At 40.3% G+C, this 18096-nt stretch overlaps 1 protein-coding gene across 3 annotated transcripts in view; it reads left to right on the top strand.

The window, feature by feature from the left end:
* The window catches only part of EPB41L4A (erythrocyte membrane protein band 4.1 like 4A), a 320637-nt gene that overhangs the window by 207023 nt on the left and 95518 nt on the right, over nucleotides 1–18096 (top strand). For all 3 annotated transcript variants that reach the window (XM_066382001.1, XM_066382000.1, XM_066381999.1), the window contains 3 exons: nucleotides 2873–2960; nucleotides 5127–5215; nucleotides 5814–5877. In XM_066382001.1, coding sequence (XP_066238098.1) covers nucleotides 2873–2960; nucleotides 5127–5215; nucleotides 5814–5877 — 241 coding nt within the window. The remainder of the gene's footprint in view (nucleotides 1–2872; nucleotides 2961–5126; nucleotides 5216–5813; nucleotides 5878–18096) is intronic.

The raw sequence follows: 18096 nt of genomic DNA, 5'->3' as shown, positions 1-18096 counted from the left end.
GAAGGATAACTTTGATAGAGATAGTATTCTTGGCTGGTAATTTCCCTCTTTCAGTATTTTCAATGTTTGGGCCCACTCTCTTCTGGCTTATAGAGTTTCTGCTGAGAAGTCTGATGATAATCTACTGGGATTTCCTTTATATGTTATGGTCTTCTTTTCTCTAACTTCCTTGAGGATTCTTTCTTTGTCATTGAGTTTTGACAATTTTATTATGATTGTGCCTTGGAGTAGGTCTGTTAGGGTTGCAGTAACTAGGTGTTGGGTTTGCTTCTTGGATTGGAAAGTTTAACTCTTTTTATCTGCTTGGGAAATTCTCATCAATTATTTGTTTGAATAGATTCTCCCTTCCCTTCTCCCTCTCTTATTCTTCTGTGATTACCCATTATTCTTATATTGCTCTTTCTGATGGAGTCAGGCAATTCTTATAGAGCCTTCTCAGTATTTTTAGTTCATGAGTCTCTCTCCTCTTCTCTCTGTAGCATCTCTAGTTGCCTGTCTTTGATGTCACTGATTCTTTCCTCTATCTGGCTTGTTCTATTAGCTAAATTTGCTACCTCCATGTTCAGTTCATGTACTGAGTTCTTCATTTCTGTTTTTAAAATTTCAGTCTCCTTGGTGAGGCATTTGTTTGGTTATTAATTTGTTTTCTGAGCTCATTAAGTTGCCTATTGGTGTCTTCTTGCATCTCACTGAGTATTTTCAGAACTTCAATTTTGAATTTTCTATCATTTAACTCCAAGGTTTCCATGTGATTGAGATTTTTTTCTGGAGATTTTTATTTTCTTTCTGAACTACATCTCTGTCTTGTGTAGCCATGGTATTTGATTTCTTTTTCCTTGATGGCATTTGAGAGTGATATTGTTAAGAATCCTGACAACGCCTGACCAGGCGGTGGCACAGTGGGTAGAGTGTCAGACTGGGATGCGGAGGACCCAGGTTCGAGACCCTGAGGTTGCCAGCTTGAGCACGGGCTCATTTGGTTTGAGCAAGGCTCACCAGCTTGGACCCAAGGTCGCTGGCTCGAGCAAAGGTTTACTCGGTCTGCTGTAACCACACAGTCAAAACACATATGAGAAAGCAATCAATAAACAACTAAGGTGTCGCAATAAAAAACTAATGATTGATGCTTCTCATCTCTCTCCATTCCTATATGTCTATCCCTATCTATCCCTCTCTGACTCTCTCTCTGTCTCTGTAAAAAAAAAAAAAAGACAAAAAACAGCTAAAAAATAAAAAATTAAAATAAGTAAATATAATAAAAATATAAACATTTAAAAAATTATGACAAGAAAAAGAACTACAGGAAAAATATAAAAAAAATCAAAACCAAAACACCCACCAAAAATAAAGATTAAAAATATAAAAATGAAAATGAAATTCAAAAGACAAAAAGAGCCTGACCAGACAATGGCGCAGTGGATAGAGCATCAGACTGGGATGTTGAGGACCCAGGTTCGAGACCCTGAGGTTGCCAGCTTGAATGCAGGCTCATCTGGTTTGATCAAGGCTCACCGGCTTGAGCCCAGGGTCGCTGGCTTGAGCAAGGGGTCACTCTATCTGCTATAGCCCCCTGGTCAGGGCACATATGAGAGATCAATCAATGAACAACTAAGGAATCGCAATGAAGAATTGATGTTTCTCATCTCTCTCCCTTCCTGTCTGTCTGTCCCTATCTGTTCCTCTCTCTGACTCTGTCTATGCCACAAAAAAAAGAAAAAAAGAAAAAAAGAAAAAAGAATAAGAAAGAATAAGAAAAAAAAGAAAGAAAAAAAGGAAATATAAATTTTGGTTTTGAGAAGTTTCTTCCAGTAGGTGTCACTGTATTATAGCTTTTTGCTCTGTGAAGTTCCTGGGCTGTCCTCTGCTAAGATGTTGCTGCTACAGTGATGTAGGTGGGCTTCAGTAGTGTTGGTAGATGGGGTATGTTGTGAGGGCTTTACGGCTTCAGGTTTCTGGCTTTACAGCTCTATCAGTGGTGATCTCATTCTTCTGGGCACTTCTCCCCATGTTTCTTTAAACCTAGGGACCAGATGTGGAGCACCTCTGTTCTTCAGGGGAGAGAGTGGCTCTGTAGAGCTAGCTGTGGGGTTTGTCTCTGCCACTGTTGGTATCGCAAGGTGAGGGAGGTGGAGGAGGCTGGGGGCTGCACTTTAGCTTTCTCTGTCTCTGCCATGACCTCGCACTCTGGCTTCTTTGGTTTATTTTCCCCTCTGCCCTTTTATCTCACTGCTCCTCCCAGCAGAGGAGACCCAGTTACTCTGTGTTTTCCTTTCCGTATCCCTCAGAGAAAATCCAGACAGCCTGAGCTTCCCTCCTCTCCATAGTCCAGCAGAGAAAAACAAAACAAAACCCAGTAACTCTCCTCTCCAAAGCCCACTGCAAATGAGTTTTATCTTCTGCTCCCTTTTCACTCTGTCCCACCTGTAAGCCATTCTGGATCTTTCAGGTGCACCTGCAAGTCCAGCTGGTTCCTTTGCTGCATTATAGTTTTCAATTTGTTGAAATTTCAAGGGAAGAGATCAGGAGCATCTCTCATGCAGCCATTACTCTGACATCATCTGCTTATATTCTTAATAATCTCTTTAGGGCTTTGTAAAATGGAGGATTTTTAATATATGCTAGGACACTGGGATTTGCTATAATGAGCAAAAGTAGATTTAGTAATTGAAATTAACTTGGTGCAAGCATTACTTCCATTTATAAAATATTGTGATCAAGAAGGCAAGGAGCTTCTTGAAATACAAGATGTAACGTTTGCGTTAGGACAGAGATTTACTTATTTTCCAGTGAGTATAGTGAAGATGGTTTGCATTCCCTGTAAGCGTAGTGGGTATCAGCCAAGTAAGGCTCTTTGCTTTTATGCTCGGTGTAGGGGTCAGTCTCCTTCTGAAGCAGAATTGAATTACTTGAGGACGGCAAGATCCCTGGAGATGTATGGCGTTGACCTCCATCCAGTCTATGTGAGTAACATTTAATTAACAAAAAATATTTTAATCTGATGACATTTTTTCTTAAAGTGTCACTGAAACTCCCAAAGGCAGGCTGCTGTCCTGCTGTTGAGTGAGTAGATGATGCTTCTTCTTCTGTGTTTTTCAAACACAAAGAATCTCTTGTGTGGATTAAACCCTAATGAGTTTTTCATAAAAGTCTGTGATTATATTTCCATGTGTAGAAAACAATTAACTGGGCTTGAAAACACAATCTGGATAACAGCTCCAAAGGGCTTAGCTAAACGTCAAAACAATTTAAAATTGGTCTATAATTGATTGCATTAGGCAGAAAACAAGAGGGTTTTCCAAGAATAGATTTTATGGCTTAAAAACATGCATAAACTCACTTGCCAGGTAAGGTAGGTTTTAGGCAACAGTATAGGTGCAACCCTTTGTGGATCTTTGTTGCATCTGCAGGGTCCGTCAATATGATGGTTATTGCTTATTATGGTTCTTGCCACTGCATTATTAGAAATATTTTTGCAGATTTCCTTCAGTTGCTGATGAAAACCTGCTGAATATAGTAATTGAGCAATTATACTGAATCTGTGTTAATGTTCTGGATCTAGGTCTTTACCTTTGAGCTACTTCTCTAAGGTTACCAATTGATTATTCTATTCCAGGGAGATTTAAATGTCATTGCCTTTCATTTTGTGAGTTTAGTTAGCAATAGTCAAAGTGATTATTTGAGAAAATGAGCCAGATACCTTTTACACAAAATGAAATGCGAAAGATCATATATATACTGAGTGTTGTCAACTGGATTCAGGAACTCAATTTTTAAGGAACCTTAATAAAACTTCTTGTAATGTAAAGAACAACTTCACGCATTCATTTTGTAATATGTCTTTTGCTTATCGGAGTTTGTGAAGAGTTAAATGCATCCCTGGGTATACCATTAATATGGCAATAAAAGTCACATATTTGGGTAGTAGTAGTTCCCTGATATATTAGATTTTAGTCTCATTAGATCATTAAAATCTCTATTCTACTCTCCTTTAAAAACACTTCTGAATTTCATGAGATAGTTATCTTTTTTCCTTCTAGCCACATTAATCATGATAGGTTTTCAGTTTTGTTTTTTTTTTAAGAAAATATATTTTATAGGAAATATATATAGAGAGTCTTCTGTAAAATACTCATGCCTTTGTGGTATGTTTATCCCAAGTCAACAAAACACTTTTTGTGGGTGGTCAGAATTTATGGTAAATGAACTGGATTCATTAGAATCATCCATACTTTATTTAAGACTGAGTTTTTAGAAGTGAAAGTGGGCAACAATTGGTATTCTTTCAAAACTTATTCGTTGACTTATGTTCCTTGGGAATATGACTTTGGAATCTGTTATTTGACCTTAGAGTAGAAATAAGATGAACATAAATAGACAATCTACAACTTTTTCATTTCAGAATTCTGTTTTCTTAATTGAGATTTGTCATCAATTAAGTATCTGAAAATTAGGGGCCTCAAGTCTTTATCAGAAGAGATTGTATTTAAAAATTTTGAGCAGTCTTAAAGTCACAAATGAGAGCAGGAGGGAGCATGATAGCGATCTCAGAAAATCCAAGTATATGCTTAGGTTACTGCCTGAGCTTTCTGGACAAGGTCTCATGATTGCTCACTTCAGACAGTAAGCTCAGTGAGCCCTTGGAAGGAACCCTTCTAGAAGCCGGTGGTTCTTACACCTTGGCTACACAGGAGAATCACTTGAGGCATTTGTGTGTTTTTGATACCTGGGCCCCTTCATTACAGATTCTGGTTCAACTGGTTTGGTAATACCCAGGCATCAGCATTTTTAACTGCATGGACGATTGCCATTAGAGTGCAGCCAGGGTTGAGGACCACTGTAGACGCAACAGGGGGTAAGTCAATCAGTGGCCTGATTAGTTGTCCAGGTTATTTTAATGAACTGAGGTTATAAGTCTCAATGTACTAGAAAATAATTTTTTTAAACTTTGAAAAAAAAATGAGCAAGTCAACTACCATCATAGCTTAGCTAGCTTTCTAAGCTGCTCCCTTTCAAAACCTAGATCCAATGATAATCTGGCAAATTTTGTTTAAATGGCCAATTACAGTTTGACAAAGTGGATTTAATTGAATAAATTTATATTTACAGGCCTATGTTTGTTTTTGCAGGGAGAAAACAAATCAGAGTATTTTTTAGGATTAACTCCAGTTGGTGTTGTTGTCTATAAGAATAAAAAACAAGTAGGAAAATATTTCTGGTAAGTGTAAACTGTGGGCAAAGTGGGCGTTAAAGTTATACACACTTGTGTGTATTGGGTGTGTGGGACTTGTGCGTCAATAAAAGGGTTGGGGAAAGGAAACAGGTGCATTTCTGGTGGTTGATAAATATTAGTGAAATTGGGTATAAGGTTTCTCCTAGGCCACATCAGCACATATTTTCTCTGTAAATTTCGGGTACTGTGACTCTGGACTCTTGTCTGTGGAAGCTGTATGTATGTAGTAGGATCTCCTACCGTTCTCACAGGTGCGGGTGGGCTGAGTCCTCCCTTGAAGTGGGGAAAGGTCGCAGAGGGATTAAGGACTCTGCTCCGTATCTGGGAGAGCGGCGCTGCAGGCATCTGGGGGTCCCAAGCTAGTCTGCACTTAGCGGAGAAGCCCAGAATGAGAGCGGTTTGTTTAGGAAGGTATCTGGAGGGCCATGCAGGGAGCTCTGCAGTTCTTGCATGGTATTCAGGGAGCCAGTATGAACCCATCATTTTCTATTGGATACTTCTCCGAATCTCTGAAAGCTTAATTCTGAAAAACAGCACCATCTCCTCCACCATTTGCTCTTTTTTTTTTCTTTTTTTTCCCCAGGCCTCGGATTACAAAGGTTCACTTCAAGGAAACACAGTTTGAACTCAGAGTACTGGGGAAAGATGTAAGTTCTCACTTAGCTTAATGAGAAAGGGGATTCTGGTCTCCTTGATAACGGAGAATGCCTTGTGGTGTGAAGCTGCTCTGTTCTTAAACTGCAACCTTGGGAGCCTGGTTAACTGACTCACGGCGCACAACTTCTTGAGAAAGGAAAGGGGAGTAAGTAGAAATGAATGAGTTGGTAATGGAGAAGTGTCACTTTAGTTTGAGCACAGGGAGGTAAACCTTTCTGGCACCAAGAAGAGAATAGCAGGTGATTGTTGTTATCAGTGTGATGTGCTCCTTGGAACTGTCTGTGAAGGTAGGACTCATATAATCAGAAGGGTGCAGCCTACATACAGGCTAAAAAGGGTCCTAGTTTTGTTCCGAAGTACATTAAACATCCTGTAGGGAGTCATACTTCTGCTGTTTCCCTAGGTGAGCATCACAGATAATCCAGATGGGAAACTGGGTGCTCAAGGGGAACTGTAAGGCAAGGGTGCAAAAATGCTGACCGTCGCTCTGCAGCTTGGCGTGGTCCTCGGGATTATTTGGGTAGTGCACATAGTATCTGTCAGGGCCCGGAGGTGCTTCCCTACTTTTTAGGCAGGGATCCCCAAACTATGGCCCGAGGGCCGCATGTGGCCCCCTGAGACCATTTATCTGGTCCCCGCTGCACTTCCAGAAGGAGCACTTCTTTCATTGGTGGTCAGCGAGAGGAGCATAGCTCCCATTGAAATACTGGTCAGTCTGTTGATTTAAATTTACTTGTTCTTTATTTTAAATATTGTATTTGTTCCTGTTTTGTTTTGTTTTTTTACTTTAAAATAAGATATGTGCAGTGTGCATAGGGATTTGTTCATAGTTTTTTTTTTTATAGTCCGGCCCTCCAATGGTCTGAGGGACAGTGAACTGGCCCCCTGTGTAAAAAGTTTGGGGACCCCTGCTTTTAGGAGACTGGGCAAAAGAAGGCAAGGATGTGAAAGCTGTCTTTTAATCTACCTGTGAAAATAATGCTCCCTGAAGTACTAGTCCTGTAATCCCTATTTATGAGATAAATGAGTGAAGATACGATGTGGCAGAATCCACTGTTCTTTCTCTTCAGTACTAACTTTATACAGAACAACATCTCAGTGAGTGCCATTGAACTGATGAGATATTTGTTGTAAAAACGAGGTTAATAAAATCTATACTTATGCATTCACAAATTGAGACACAGGAAAAGTGTGGCTGTGACAATAGCTGGGACACGGTACCTCACATGTAGCTGGTGCTCAGTAAATGTTGAATGATCAGGGGACTGATCTACGGAGACTGTGTATTGCCACATTAGAAAACCTGGTACTACTATTTGTTCCTGTTCTAGAGAAAACAATACAGTGATCTCTCCCTGGACTGTGTGACATGCTGCCGTTTACTGATGAAATTAAAATTGGGTTTTGAAATGAGTTTTAACTTGTAAGGAGGGGGAAATTGCAGATTTTTAAAGAAATGATAGTCCATAAATCTCAGAGTAGTTCTTAACAGTCTAGTTTGAAGGAAATCCAGTTTTTTTTCAACTCCTGATTAGATGTATCAATCTTAAATGTGCTAATGTATGATTGAATTAAAATCACCTGAAAAGTAAAATGACTAATTAGGTTTTAGGGTGTGGGGAAAACAGCTGTGTTGGGCTTGCTCACTGTTTTACTGGCTGCAAGCCCTTTGCCTAAGTAAGCGGTTCTCAACCTGTGGGTTGAGACCTGTCGTGACCCACAGGTTGAGAACCGCTGGCCTAAGTGCATGAGCACCTGGTACTTCCACGTGCTTATAGTTCACTAGAAAGCCCAGCGGTCATACGAAATGACCACTGTTCTAGATATTATAAATTGTAATTAAAATGATTTGTGCAAAGGTGTCTGCTAATTCAAACTGAATTACCCAGGGCAGGCGGCGAGGACGCCCCTTTGCTTAGTGCCCCACGGGGTTTCCCCCTTCTACTTGCTTAATTGTTTAAAGTAGAGTGCAATGAAGGAAACCACTGGTGGTACATTTCTTAAGAGCCACCGCTAGCTCAATAAATAAAGGTGATTTAAATAATAAAATGTTAATTCACATGTCAAAGATCTCTTTGTACACAACATTTCTTGTGTAGATCTTTCCATCATTTTTAAGCTCGCCTTGCAGAGGACCATCAATTATTTTTAATTTTACGTCCGTTCTTTCACGAACTCTTGAACAGGCAACATAAAATTGACCGTGTCCAAATGCAGGCTCAGGTAAAAAAATGCCAAGATGCTTAAGCGTTTGGCCCTGAGACTTATTGATGGTCATAGCAAAGGCAAGTTTTACAGGAAATTGTCTACGTGGATAATTCTCAATTAGTGGAACTACAATGTTTCCATACTTGCAACATTGAGAAAATCCTTTCTTGCCACGGTCAAATCGATTAGTTTCTAACTTGAAGTTTAAGGACTGACAGTGTTCACATTTAATATTCATGTCACCAGAGGAATGCTCAAAAATTAAAGTTTCTCCGTTTGAAACTGTTTTAATCCTTTTTGCATTTCGGTCAGCATTACTCTGTCGTTTTTTTGCATTTTTCTCCTGCCTTTGTTCAAGGGACTCATTTTGTCGAGACAGGCTTTTTTGTCTTGCATCTGAGGCAAGCCTTGTTTCTCTATGCTCATCAGTCTCATTTTGCCGAGAAAGACGCATTTGCTCTGCGACTGAAGCAAGCCTTGTCTTTCTCTGCTCAGTGGTTTCTTTTTGTCGAGAAAGCCGTTTTTGTGCAGCTTTAGCTCCTTTTCTCTCCTCTTCAGTGCTGTATTTTCTAGGAGGCATTCTTAAAAGAAATTACGTTAAGACGTAGTTTTTATGTAAAACAGATGATTGCCAATGCAAACAAATGTTCCCCTTCCCCCTGACACGCTCAATTTGCATTCAGCCTTAAATTGTTTCAAAAGCAGATGATTGCCAATGCTAACAAATGTTCACCTTCCCCCTGACCCGCTCAATTTGTGTTCAGCCGTGGCAACTTCACCCCATTGGCTAGTACAGTTACGCAAGCAACCAATAAGCTATCGGCAACAGACACTTAAGCCGCATATAATAAAGATGTAAGGTTATGGATGCTTTCCCTTGGGGGTGATTCTTCCAGATTGCTGCCCAGCCACTGTGAGGTGTGGTTTTCCTGATCCCTTGCCCTTCACTTTGAAAAGCAGGTTTTCCTTTATTTGCTCGCCTGCCTTTTCGAGCCTCCAATAAATGGGTTCTGGCCTGATGCTTTCCGGCTCCGCAGTTTCTCTACTTTCTGCCAAAATTCATTGTGAACCTGCCTGGCCTCAACCACCAGCATTACAGAAGGTTATCTAGTTTTCTCCCTATCTTGCCAATGGCTTCACATGCCTTAATGCAAGGCATATGGCCTGTTCAATACATTGAAAATAATGTTTCAAGTTTTTAATAAGAATATGATAATAAAATGATAAGACTTTTTGTGGAAGCATTATTATTATTCAAAGCCATTTTCTCCTTCTATCTAAGTTAATCTGTGAGTGAGGTTCCTTGGTGAACTACTTTTATGTTATGTATTACAGCGCTTTCAAATGTCTTTTACAACCTCAGATAAGTATTTGGTTAAGTCACAACTAATTTAAACTTTTAACTTCTTAGATGTCTTCATAATTAGTTGGAAACAAAAACAACAAAATAGATATCATCGTGTTAGTTTTTTTTACTGGCAGTCTCCATGGTCTGACCTGGTTTCTTACACATTCAGCTCACTGCTTGTTCTTCTACAGCTTTGGGAAGAAGTGTGGGTATTTAGCTGTGGCCCGAGGTACTGTACACTCCTGGGTCATTCAGTCTGGTGTCGGAGGTCTTCAGTAAGGTGGTGAAGCAGGTCACGTAGCTCAGGCTTGAATCTAAGGAATATTAAAAAATTAAATAGCACCTTCATTTAAACAAAGCAGTTCGATTCTTGAGCACTCTTGCTTTGCGGAGTCTTCTTTCTTCACCAGGGCACCTCTCTCTGTGAGGCAGTGATTTACATAATGGTAGAATTAAGTTGATTATTATGGAGGCCTAACTGTAATCATGGATTAAATAAGAAAAGTCCCCTGAAACCCTTCACCTGGAATAGTAATCACAGTCAGCTTGAAAAATGGTCGAAATGATTATACTGCTGGCTTTCTGGTTGGCTGGTTCTGTCAGAGAGACATACCTCAGTATATTCAGTTCTATTAGGGCCAGATTCAAAGGTTCAGTTCCCAAAAGAACAGCAATGTCCTTTAGATAGAAGATTTTCCTACTGTCACGCTATGCCACCAACACTGTCCAGTTCCACTTTTTAATGTTAACTGTGTCTAACATGACACATTTGCATATATTAATAAGTACTAATAATATATTAACATGTACTTTTAGATATGATATTCATATATTTCTCTGCATCTGCAAATAATCTCTCTTTCAGATATAACCTTAATGAGTTCACTGATTCATTTTTGAAAGAGCAACAAATAGTTGCCTTCTACTAAATACTGGATTTTTAAAAAATGTATTCCTCTGACAGATTCAGAAGCTAATTATTAGAAATACATTTTTCTGTATTATTTAAACTTCAAAATACTTTGGTTTAAATAATACCTCACAGAAAATCAAATCTTTAGTAAAAAGATCTTACATATTGATTATAAAAAGTCTGGGAATTTTCTATAAAAAATTTAAAGCAAAAATTAAAATTACCCATTGACTTAAAGTTCAGAAGTAATAATTATTATTGCAGTACAATCTCTTTCAGGCTTTTCCCTGTCAGCGGGTGAATGTGTAATGCGTGTGTATATACATGTATGTACATCATATCCTCTATGGTTTTGTACACAGATTTTATACTTAATATCATATCATAAGCATTTCTCCTTTTATTATATTTATTAATTATGTGCCTGCACAGTGTTTGATAATGTTTTATTTTTATGAATTTCATTTTTTTTCTTAATAGTGTGGATCATTCTTTCCCCTTGTATGATCTCTTATAACTGGTTTTTGCAGGTAGAAGTGAAAACTCTGGAATTTTATATTTATATCACACTGGCTATTTTGTTGAATTCTCATATTCTAGTCAAGAGTTCTTAATTTGATTCTCATCAATTTGTACAGATGGCATATATTACTTGCAAATAGAAATAACTTATTTCCTCATTTTTGTTATTTATATTTTGTATTTTATACTGGGGGTCATAACTTCTAGAAGAGTGTTAAATGATCTAGCAATATAAAAAAAACATCCTTGATTGATACCTGATTTTAATTAAAACGCCTCTGTTGTTCAATCAATTATGTATTAGCTCTTGGTTTTAAGAATATATGTTTATTGCCAGGGGTTTAAATTTTTAGAAAGTCTGTTATCAAATGGTTGATTTTCACTGAACCCGTTGAGATCAGAGATTGCTGCTTGTTCACTCCTTCAACAACTGGTGCTTATTTCAGAAATCCAGCTGAGATGGCAGTGGCTCGGACCAGGGTAGTGCCTTTTATGTGCTGAGGAGCTGTTAGGTTCTGGATTTAGCCGTATGGTTTTGTGGATGTGGGCAGGTATGAGAGAGAGGTATTCTGGTTACTTAAAGGTGTTTGGCTGGAAAGGCAGGAAGAAGGGAGCTGCCATCGAGAGAGTAGAGAAGGCGTGAGTAGAGCAGTCTTGATGGGGTGGGGGAGCAGGAGGCCCATTTCAACATGTTGAGTCTGAGATGACTGTAGATATCTAAGTGGTGACATTTAATGAGTGGTCTGTATGAATCTGAAATTTGGGACCAAAGTCTGGGAAGAATATTTAAATTTGAGAATCTTTGACATATCCTGGTATTCAAAGCCATGAGATTGTGTGAGATCACTTGGAGAATGAGTGTCGATAGATAAAAGAAGATGAAGAACCATCAAAGGAGGCAGAGATGGAACAACCAAGGAGGTGGAAAGAACAGTAATTGTCCTCAACTTTGCTGGATAAAAAATCATGTTATTCAGTAAGTGTCCAATGATACTGGTATGTCAAATAAGATAAGGACTAAGAATTGACCACTGAATTTAAGAAATGGAGAAAGTCATTGATAAGACCATTTTTGGTGAATTGAAGAGTGAGCTGGAACCCAGCAATTCTGCTCTTGGGTCTGGGCTTAGAGAATCACAAGGGACATATATTTTGATGGCAGCACTTCTGTGAAGGTAAAAATAAATGAACAAACAAATAAATACAAAGACTTAGAAGTTTATCATAGGAGGATAAATACCTAAGTTGATGCATATTAAGAAAAAAACAAAAAAGGTAATAGGAGTGGGACTGGAGATGGTGTAGCCCAGTGGTCGGCAAACTCGTTAGTCAACAGAGCTAAATACCAGCAGCACAACGATTGAAATTTCTTTTGAGAGCCAAAAATTTTAAACTTAAACTATATAGGTAGGTACATTCCTTATCGAGGTAGCGCCCGCACGTGGTATTTTGTGTAAGAGCCACAATCAAGGGGCCAAAGAGCCACATGTGGTTCATGAGCCACAGTTTGCCGACCAGGGGTGTAGACAATTCTTTTGAGAAGTTTTGGCACAAAAGGGAAAAATAGGAAGATAGTTGAGAGGGGAAGCAGGTAAAGAGGAGGTATTTTGTTTTGTTTTTAAAGTTGGAAGAAATAATAGCACACCTATACTCTGATGGGAATGAACCAATACATGCTGAAAACTTGAGAGAGAATTGCTGGAGTGATGATGATACCTGAGGAGATAACAGGGGATGACATCCAGTGGGGAAATGGAGGGATTGATTTTAGAGAGCAGGCTGGACAGTCTACTCATAGTTAGTGGGGGGAAGATGGAGCAAATGACTGTAGATTAGGGTAGGTGGGTAGTTCTCTTATAGCCATTCTGCTTTTTTCAGGGGGGATTAGGTAGCAAGGTCATCAACTGAGGCTGAGATTAAGAGTAGTTGGTGTAGAGGGTCTCCAGGAAGAGGAAGATATGAAATAGTAATTTTGGAGAGGAAACGGACAAGGGACATGTGGTTTGATGATATATGATAGCTTGGTAGTATGGTCGTTCATGAATTTAAAATGAGATAATCATAGTGTGCTTTATTTCAGCCATATTGAGCACTGGTGCAGGCAGGAAGCAAGTGGAGGGTTGGTTTTGTCAAAAGGGTAGTACCGAGAGAGAGGAGGGCAAGGAGGTCCAGTGTGTTGGGAGCAACCACAGTGATTGACTGTGGAATTGAAGCGCGATAAGGAGATGAGTGAGGACAGTGAAAGCATGGTCAGAGTGTGGGTGGAGGTCTTGGTGATGTTGAAACGCTCTGGGGGGTGGAGCACTGAAGGAAGTGAGCTGGAAAGAGTGATGGTCAGGAGGGGAGGTACTAGGTCTTGAGATTATGAGGACTTCAGTTATTTTAAGTGGAAAGTCCTAGGGCAGTGGCACTCAACTGGGGCAATTACCTCTCACCCCCTGGCTCCCATCCCCGGGATATTTGGTAATATCTAGAGACATTTGTGGTTGTCACAGTGCCAGGTGGGATGGGGGTGCTCCTGGCATCAAGAGGGTAGAGGTTGAATATGCTCTTGAACATTTTACAATATGTGGTAAATTGGCTCAGGATGGTCCCCCACAAATGTTAATAGTGCTGGAGCTGAGAAATCCTGCTCTAGAGCTCAGAGCATGGGAGTGGGTGACCAGGGTCAGGAAAAGACAGCATCATGGAGGAGAACTGAGATGTCTGAGTGTTGGAGGGTCATTTCTATTATATATATTGAAATTTCCAATGATTAACACAAGAGTAGATTTGGAGAGAGTGACTGCAGTAGCATCCACATGTGAAGGAGATACCATTAAGGGTGACAGTCACCACAGAGCTTGCAGATGATGTAATCTGATGAGATTCAAAGATGGCATTGTAGGGGAAGAGAGAGAGAATGGTCTGAAAGTGGCAGTGGGGAGCAAGGAGGTTCTTCACCATATCACTTTCAAGCCCGGTGATAAGAGAACAGTGGGGACAAAAAGGCAGAGTCCCCACTTGGGAGGGCTGCAGTTGAGACAGTGTCCTCAGCAGAGAGCCAGGTTTCCACTGGCACAGAGGATGAAGACTATGTGCAGGGGTCCCCAAACTTTTTACACAGGGGGCCAGTTCACTGTCCCTCAGACCATTGGAGGGCCGCCACATACAGTGCTCCTCTCACTGACCACCAATGAAAGAGGTGCCCTTTCCGGAAGTGCGGCGGGGGCCAGATAAATGGCCTTTGGGGACCGCATGTGGCCCGCAGGGCCGTAGTTTGGGGATGCCTAATGTAAGGGAATAGATGAGGAGCTCGAAGGACTTTGCTGATGCAAGGACATGAATTCCAGAGAGCACAAAGAGAGGGTTTCAGAAGTCGATAGCAGTGGGAGAAGAGGACAGACTACGGGGTGTGCTGAGCATTACTTGGGGGTGATTGACATAAACAGAGATAGGGACTGTAACGAGACTAGGTCCAGTGAATTTGAGGCAGGTGAAGTAGACAGGCCGTGAATGTCAGAAGGGAGTGAGGATTGGTTGGCTTTCCGTATCTGCCCACCGACCCTGCTGGTGGGGTGGAAGGCCTAAGGGGAGTGCGATGGGCACAGTGTAGCAGTTCAGTCTTACCTTTTTTGGGAAAGGACCTCTCTTACCTGTATGCATGTACTCAGTCTTGACACTGGCTGATGGACTTTGGGATTGGTAGGGTTACTGGGTGATGCATCAATCCTGGGTTCCACCCACTTTGATCAGATTTACATTGCAGAAAGACCACTGGCTGATGGACTTTGGGATTGGTAGGGTTACTGGGTGATGCATCAAGCCTGAGTTCCACCCACTTTGATCAGATTTACATTGCAGAAAGACCACTGGCTGATGGACTTTGGGATTGGTAGGGTTACTGGGTGATGCATCAAGCCTGGGTTCCACCCACTTTGATCAGATTTACATTGCAGAAAGGCCACTGGCTGCGAGCAGGCCTATCGGTGAGAGCAGACTAGTCGGAGTCTGATGACTGATCAAGGGGAGGTGATGTGAGGGTGATCAGCACAAGAAGGTAGAGAAGTGGGCAGGTTTGGGGGGCATTTGGGAGGTAAATTGTTTCTGATTAGTAGCAGATTTAATGTTTTATTTTTGTGAAAAATATGGAGAAGTTTGGATTATACCCAGATTTCTTGGTTTCATCAACAGAAAGGGAATGCAGTCCCCAGCAGTAGGCCCAGAAGTTGGCATGTACTAAGTACGTTTGTTGAATAAATGAAGAGAACAAACAAAAAATGCTGCTCTGGTTACTTTTATGTATCATGCATCATGAAACTAACCTCAGCTAATCTGACCTAGTGTGACAGGATGTAGAACCAAAAGGTTCCTGGCGGCTCTGGCCTGAGTAATTGGACCCACTTGGCTGAACTCTCGAGTCTGCTTTGAGAAGAGTACACGGGAAGTGAGGATGGCCAGGAGTTGTCACTGTTTGTCACAAGTCCAAGAGCTCTCGCTTATGTAACCTAGAGTACCTTTCACATTTTGAATGGGACTATAGATTTTTGAAAAGTCTTTTGATTTGAAAATCATTCCAAATTTACAAAAAGCTAGAAAAATTAAAATAGTACAAAAACATGGTCACCTATTGTGACTCACATTCAGTTATTGTTAACATTTTCCTTCATTGATTAGGAATAAGTTTCCGTGTCATATGTCTCTAAATACTTCAGTATATATTTCCTAGGAATAGGGATGGTCTCTGATTTAATCACAGTACAGTTATCAACTTAATACATTTACATTGATATAAGGCCTCTGTCATCTACTCTCTCTGTTCCAGTGACCTAATAATGTCCTTAATAGCATTTTCTCTTTCCAAGATAGAATCTAATTAGCCTCCTTTAATCTGGGACATTTTTCCTCATTTATTTATTTAATTAAAATTCTATTTTTGGTTACAGTTTACATTGAATATTATTTTGTATTAGTTACAGGTGTACAGCATAGTGGTTCATCCAGAACATTTTTATATTGTAGTATTTTTGTGTTTTATGACATTGATATTTTTGAGGAATACAGTTCTGTTCCATTTCTTTAAAAAGTTTTTTCCCCATTGATTTGGGGGGGGGCGTGAAAGAAGAGAGAGAGAGAGAACTAAGTATCAACTTCTTGTTCCACTTAGTGGTTCCATTTAGTTGTATACTCATTGTGTCTCATATGTGCCCTGACAGGGGATTGAACCCACGACCTCAGTGTGCTGGGATGGCGCTCTATTCACCAAGCTACCAGTTAGGGTCTATCTCATTTTTTTAAAAGAGAAAGTTTCTCATTTCATGTTTGTCTGTTGTTTCCTTGTGGTTTGACTATGAAGTTCTGTGTTCTTAGCTGGGAAGCTGCACAGTGAGGTGGTGTCCTTCTCAGGGTATCACAGCTGGAGACACATGCTGACCATCTGTCTTTCACTGGTTAAGTTTGACTACCCAGTCATGGTGTTGCCTGATTTTCAACTGTATAATTACTGTTTGTTTGTTTTTTCCTTTGCAACTAATAAGTAATCTATGGAGAGATGCTTAAATTCAATGTAAAGACCCTGCTCCCTTGCAAAATTTCCCTGTAGATCTAGCATTCACTGGGCTTCCTGCCTGATCCGTTTGTTTACTGTGATGCTGGTAGCTCTCCCGTGCCCTCTGTATTCACCGGTCCGCCCTCGACATTCCACTGTGAGCCAGATTCACACCGTCTCTCTCTCTCTCTCTCTCTCTCTCTCTCTCTCTCTCTCTCTTGTATTTACTTACCAATTGGTTATTGGCATGGAGTTATTAATTTCTGTTTTGTTTTTTTTCCCCCAGAGACTTATAATACATTACTGTACCTAACTATTGGGTCAGGACAAGCCCTTTTAATCTGGCATTTGTGCTCTTTGGACCTGCCCCTGTCATTTTTGTCACTTTCTTTCACTTTGATACAGTATGGTATTTCAAGTCCATCTTGTACCTACCTCATATCCACTTGTTATCAACCATTTCTCCAAAGAGCACGGTTCCTTGTAGTGGGGAAAGGTCAAGGTCTGGGGTTTGGATGTGGTCCTTGCTGCTGGGGTGACTTTGTTTCTTGGTCCTTTCAGTGGACAGAGCTAGGGAATATATGCATACACATTCACGTACATACAAATGGAAATGCATACACACGGGCACATATAAACATGCTGTACACATTTTAGAAATGGCGAATTCATACCATACTTCTGATCTCCATCCATTCCCACAGGTTTCTTTCTTGCCTTCTCTCATTTCGTGCGTCCTTTCCTTGACCGTGAGAACCTTGACTCCCAACAACAGTAACACATTTGTCCAAAGAGTTGCTTTGGCCAAACCACTAAAATAGACAGATGTTTGCAGTGCTTTCACACAGCTGTAGTGCCCTGCCCAAACTGAGGCCTGTAGTCAATACCGTGTTCAAAGTTTACATGGCTTGGCCCTTCCTTCCCACCTTCCCTGTGACTGTGGTTTTCTATACGTGTTGGGTCTAGTTAGGGTTACTTGTGTCCGTTTGCTTTCAGTTATAGGTTCCCTCTTCATATCCTAATTTATTTGATTTTATTTTCTGACAATGTAAAAGATTAACATGCTTTATAAAGTAAAACTAGACAAAAAGGCACATTCAGAATAAGATCACTAATTCCCATATTCTTTCAATTCTGTTCCCTCATGCTTCCTTGTATGTAACCAAATTCAGTGTCTTACAGTTTATCCTCACTGTGCTTTTATTTGTAAAGATAAATGTATTTTAAAATTTTCTTTCTTTCTTGTCTAAAAGATAGCATGCTATGGACAGGGTGGGATACCGGTAGGTTTACTGTTGTTTGTGTGGTAACTAATACAATTATTACTGTATAATAGTACAAGAATAAACTCTTGGGTTTTGCATGTTCACAACTGTGGTAGGCACCCAGTACACGTCTCTGAGTCGGAACTGTCTTGGCCTCATGCCACTTTGAACTACTGAAGTTTTGCATAGAAAAGGGCTCTGGGAGCACCTTGTTCTTGACCACTCTTGGCTGGTGAAAAGCTTGTGCCAGGGCAGGAAGGGAGCCCAGGTTTTCCAGGCTCGTGGACTTACTTTTGTTTCACTCACTAGAATGTTTGCTGACCTTCTCCATAATTCAAACACATGGGTCATTTGTTTGGAAGGAATTTTTAAATTGTGCTATAAGATTTTTTAAGAGTATCAGTAGAGCCTGACCGATGGTGGCAC

Source organism: Saccopteryx leptura, chromosome 4 (genome assembly GCF_036850995.1).
Source record: "Saccopteryx leptura isolate mSacLep1 chromosome 4, mSacLep1_pri_phased_curated, whole genome shotgun sequence".
Taxonomy (NCBI): Eukaryota; Metazoa; Chordata; class Mammalia; order Chiroptera; family Emballonuridae; genus Saccopteryx; species Saccopteryx leptura.
The sequence above is the reverse complement of the archived record's forward strand: the minus strand, read 5'-3'. Positions and strand labels throughout refer to the sequence as shown.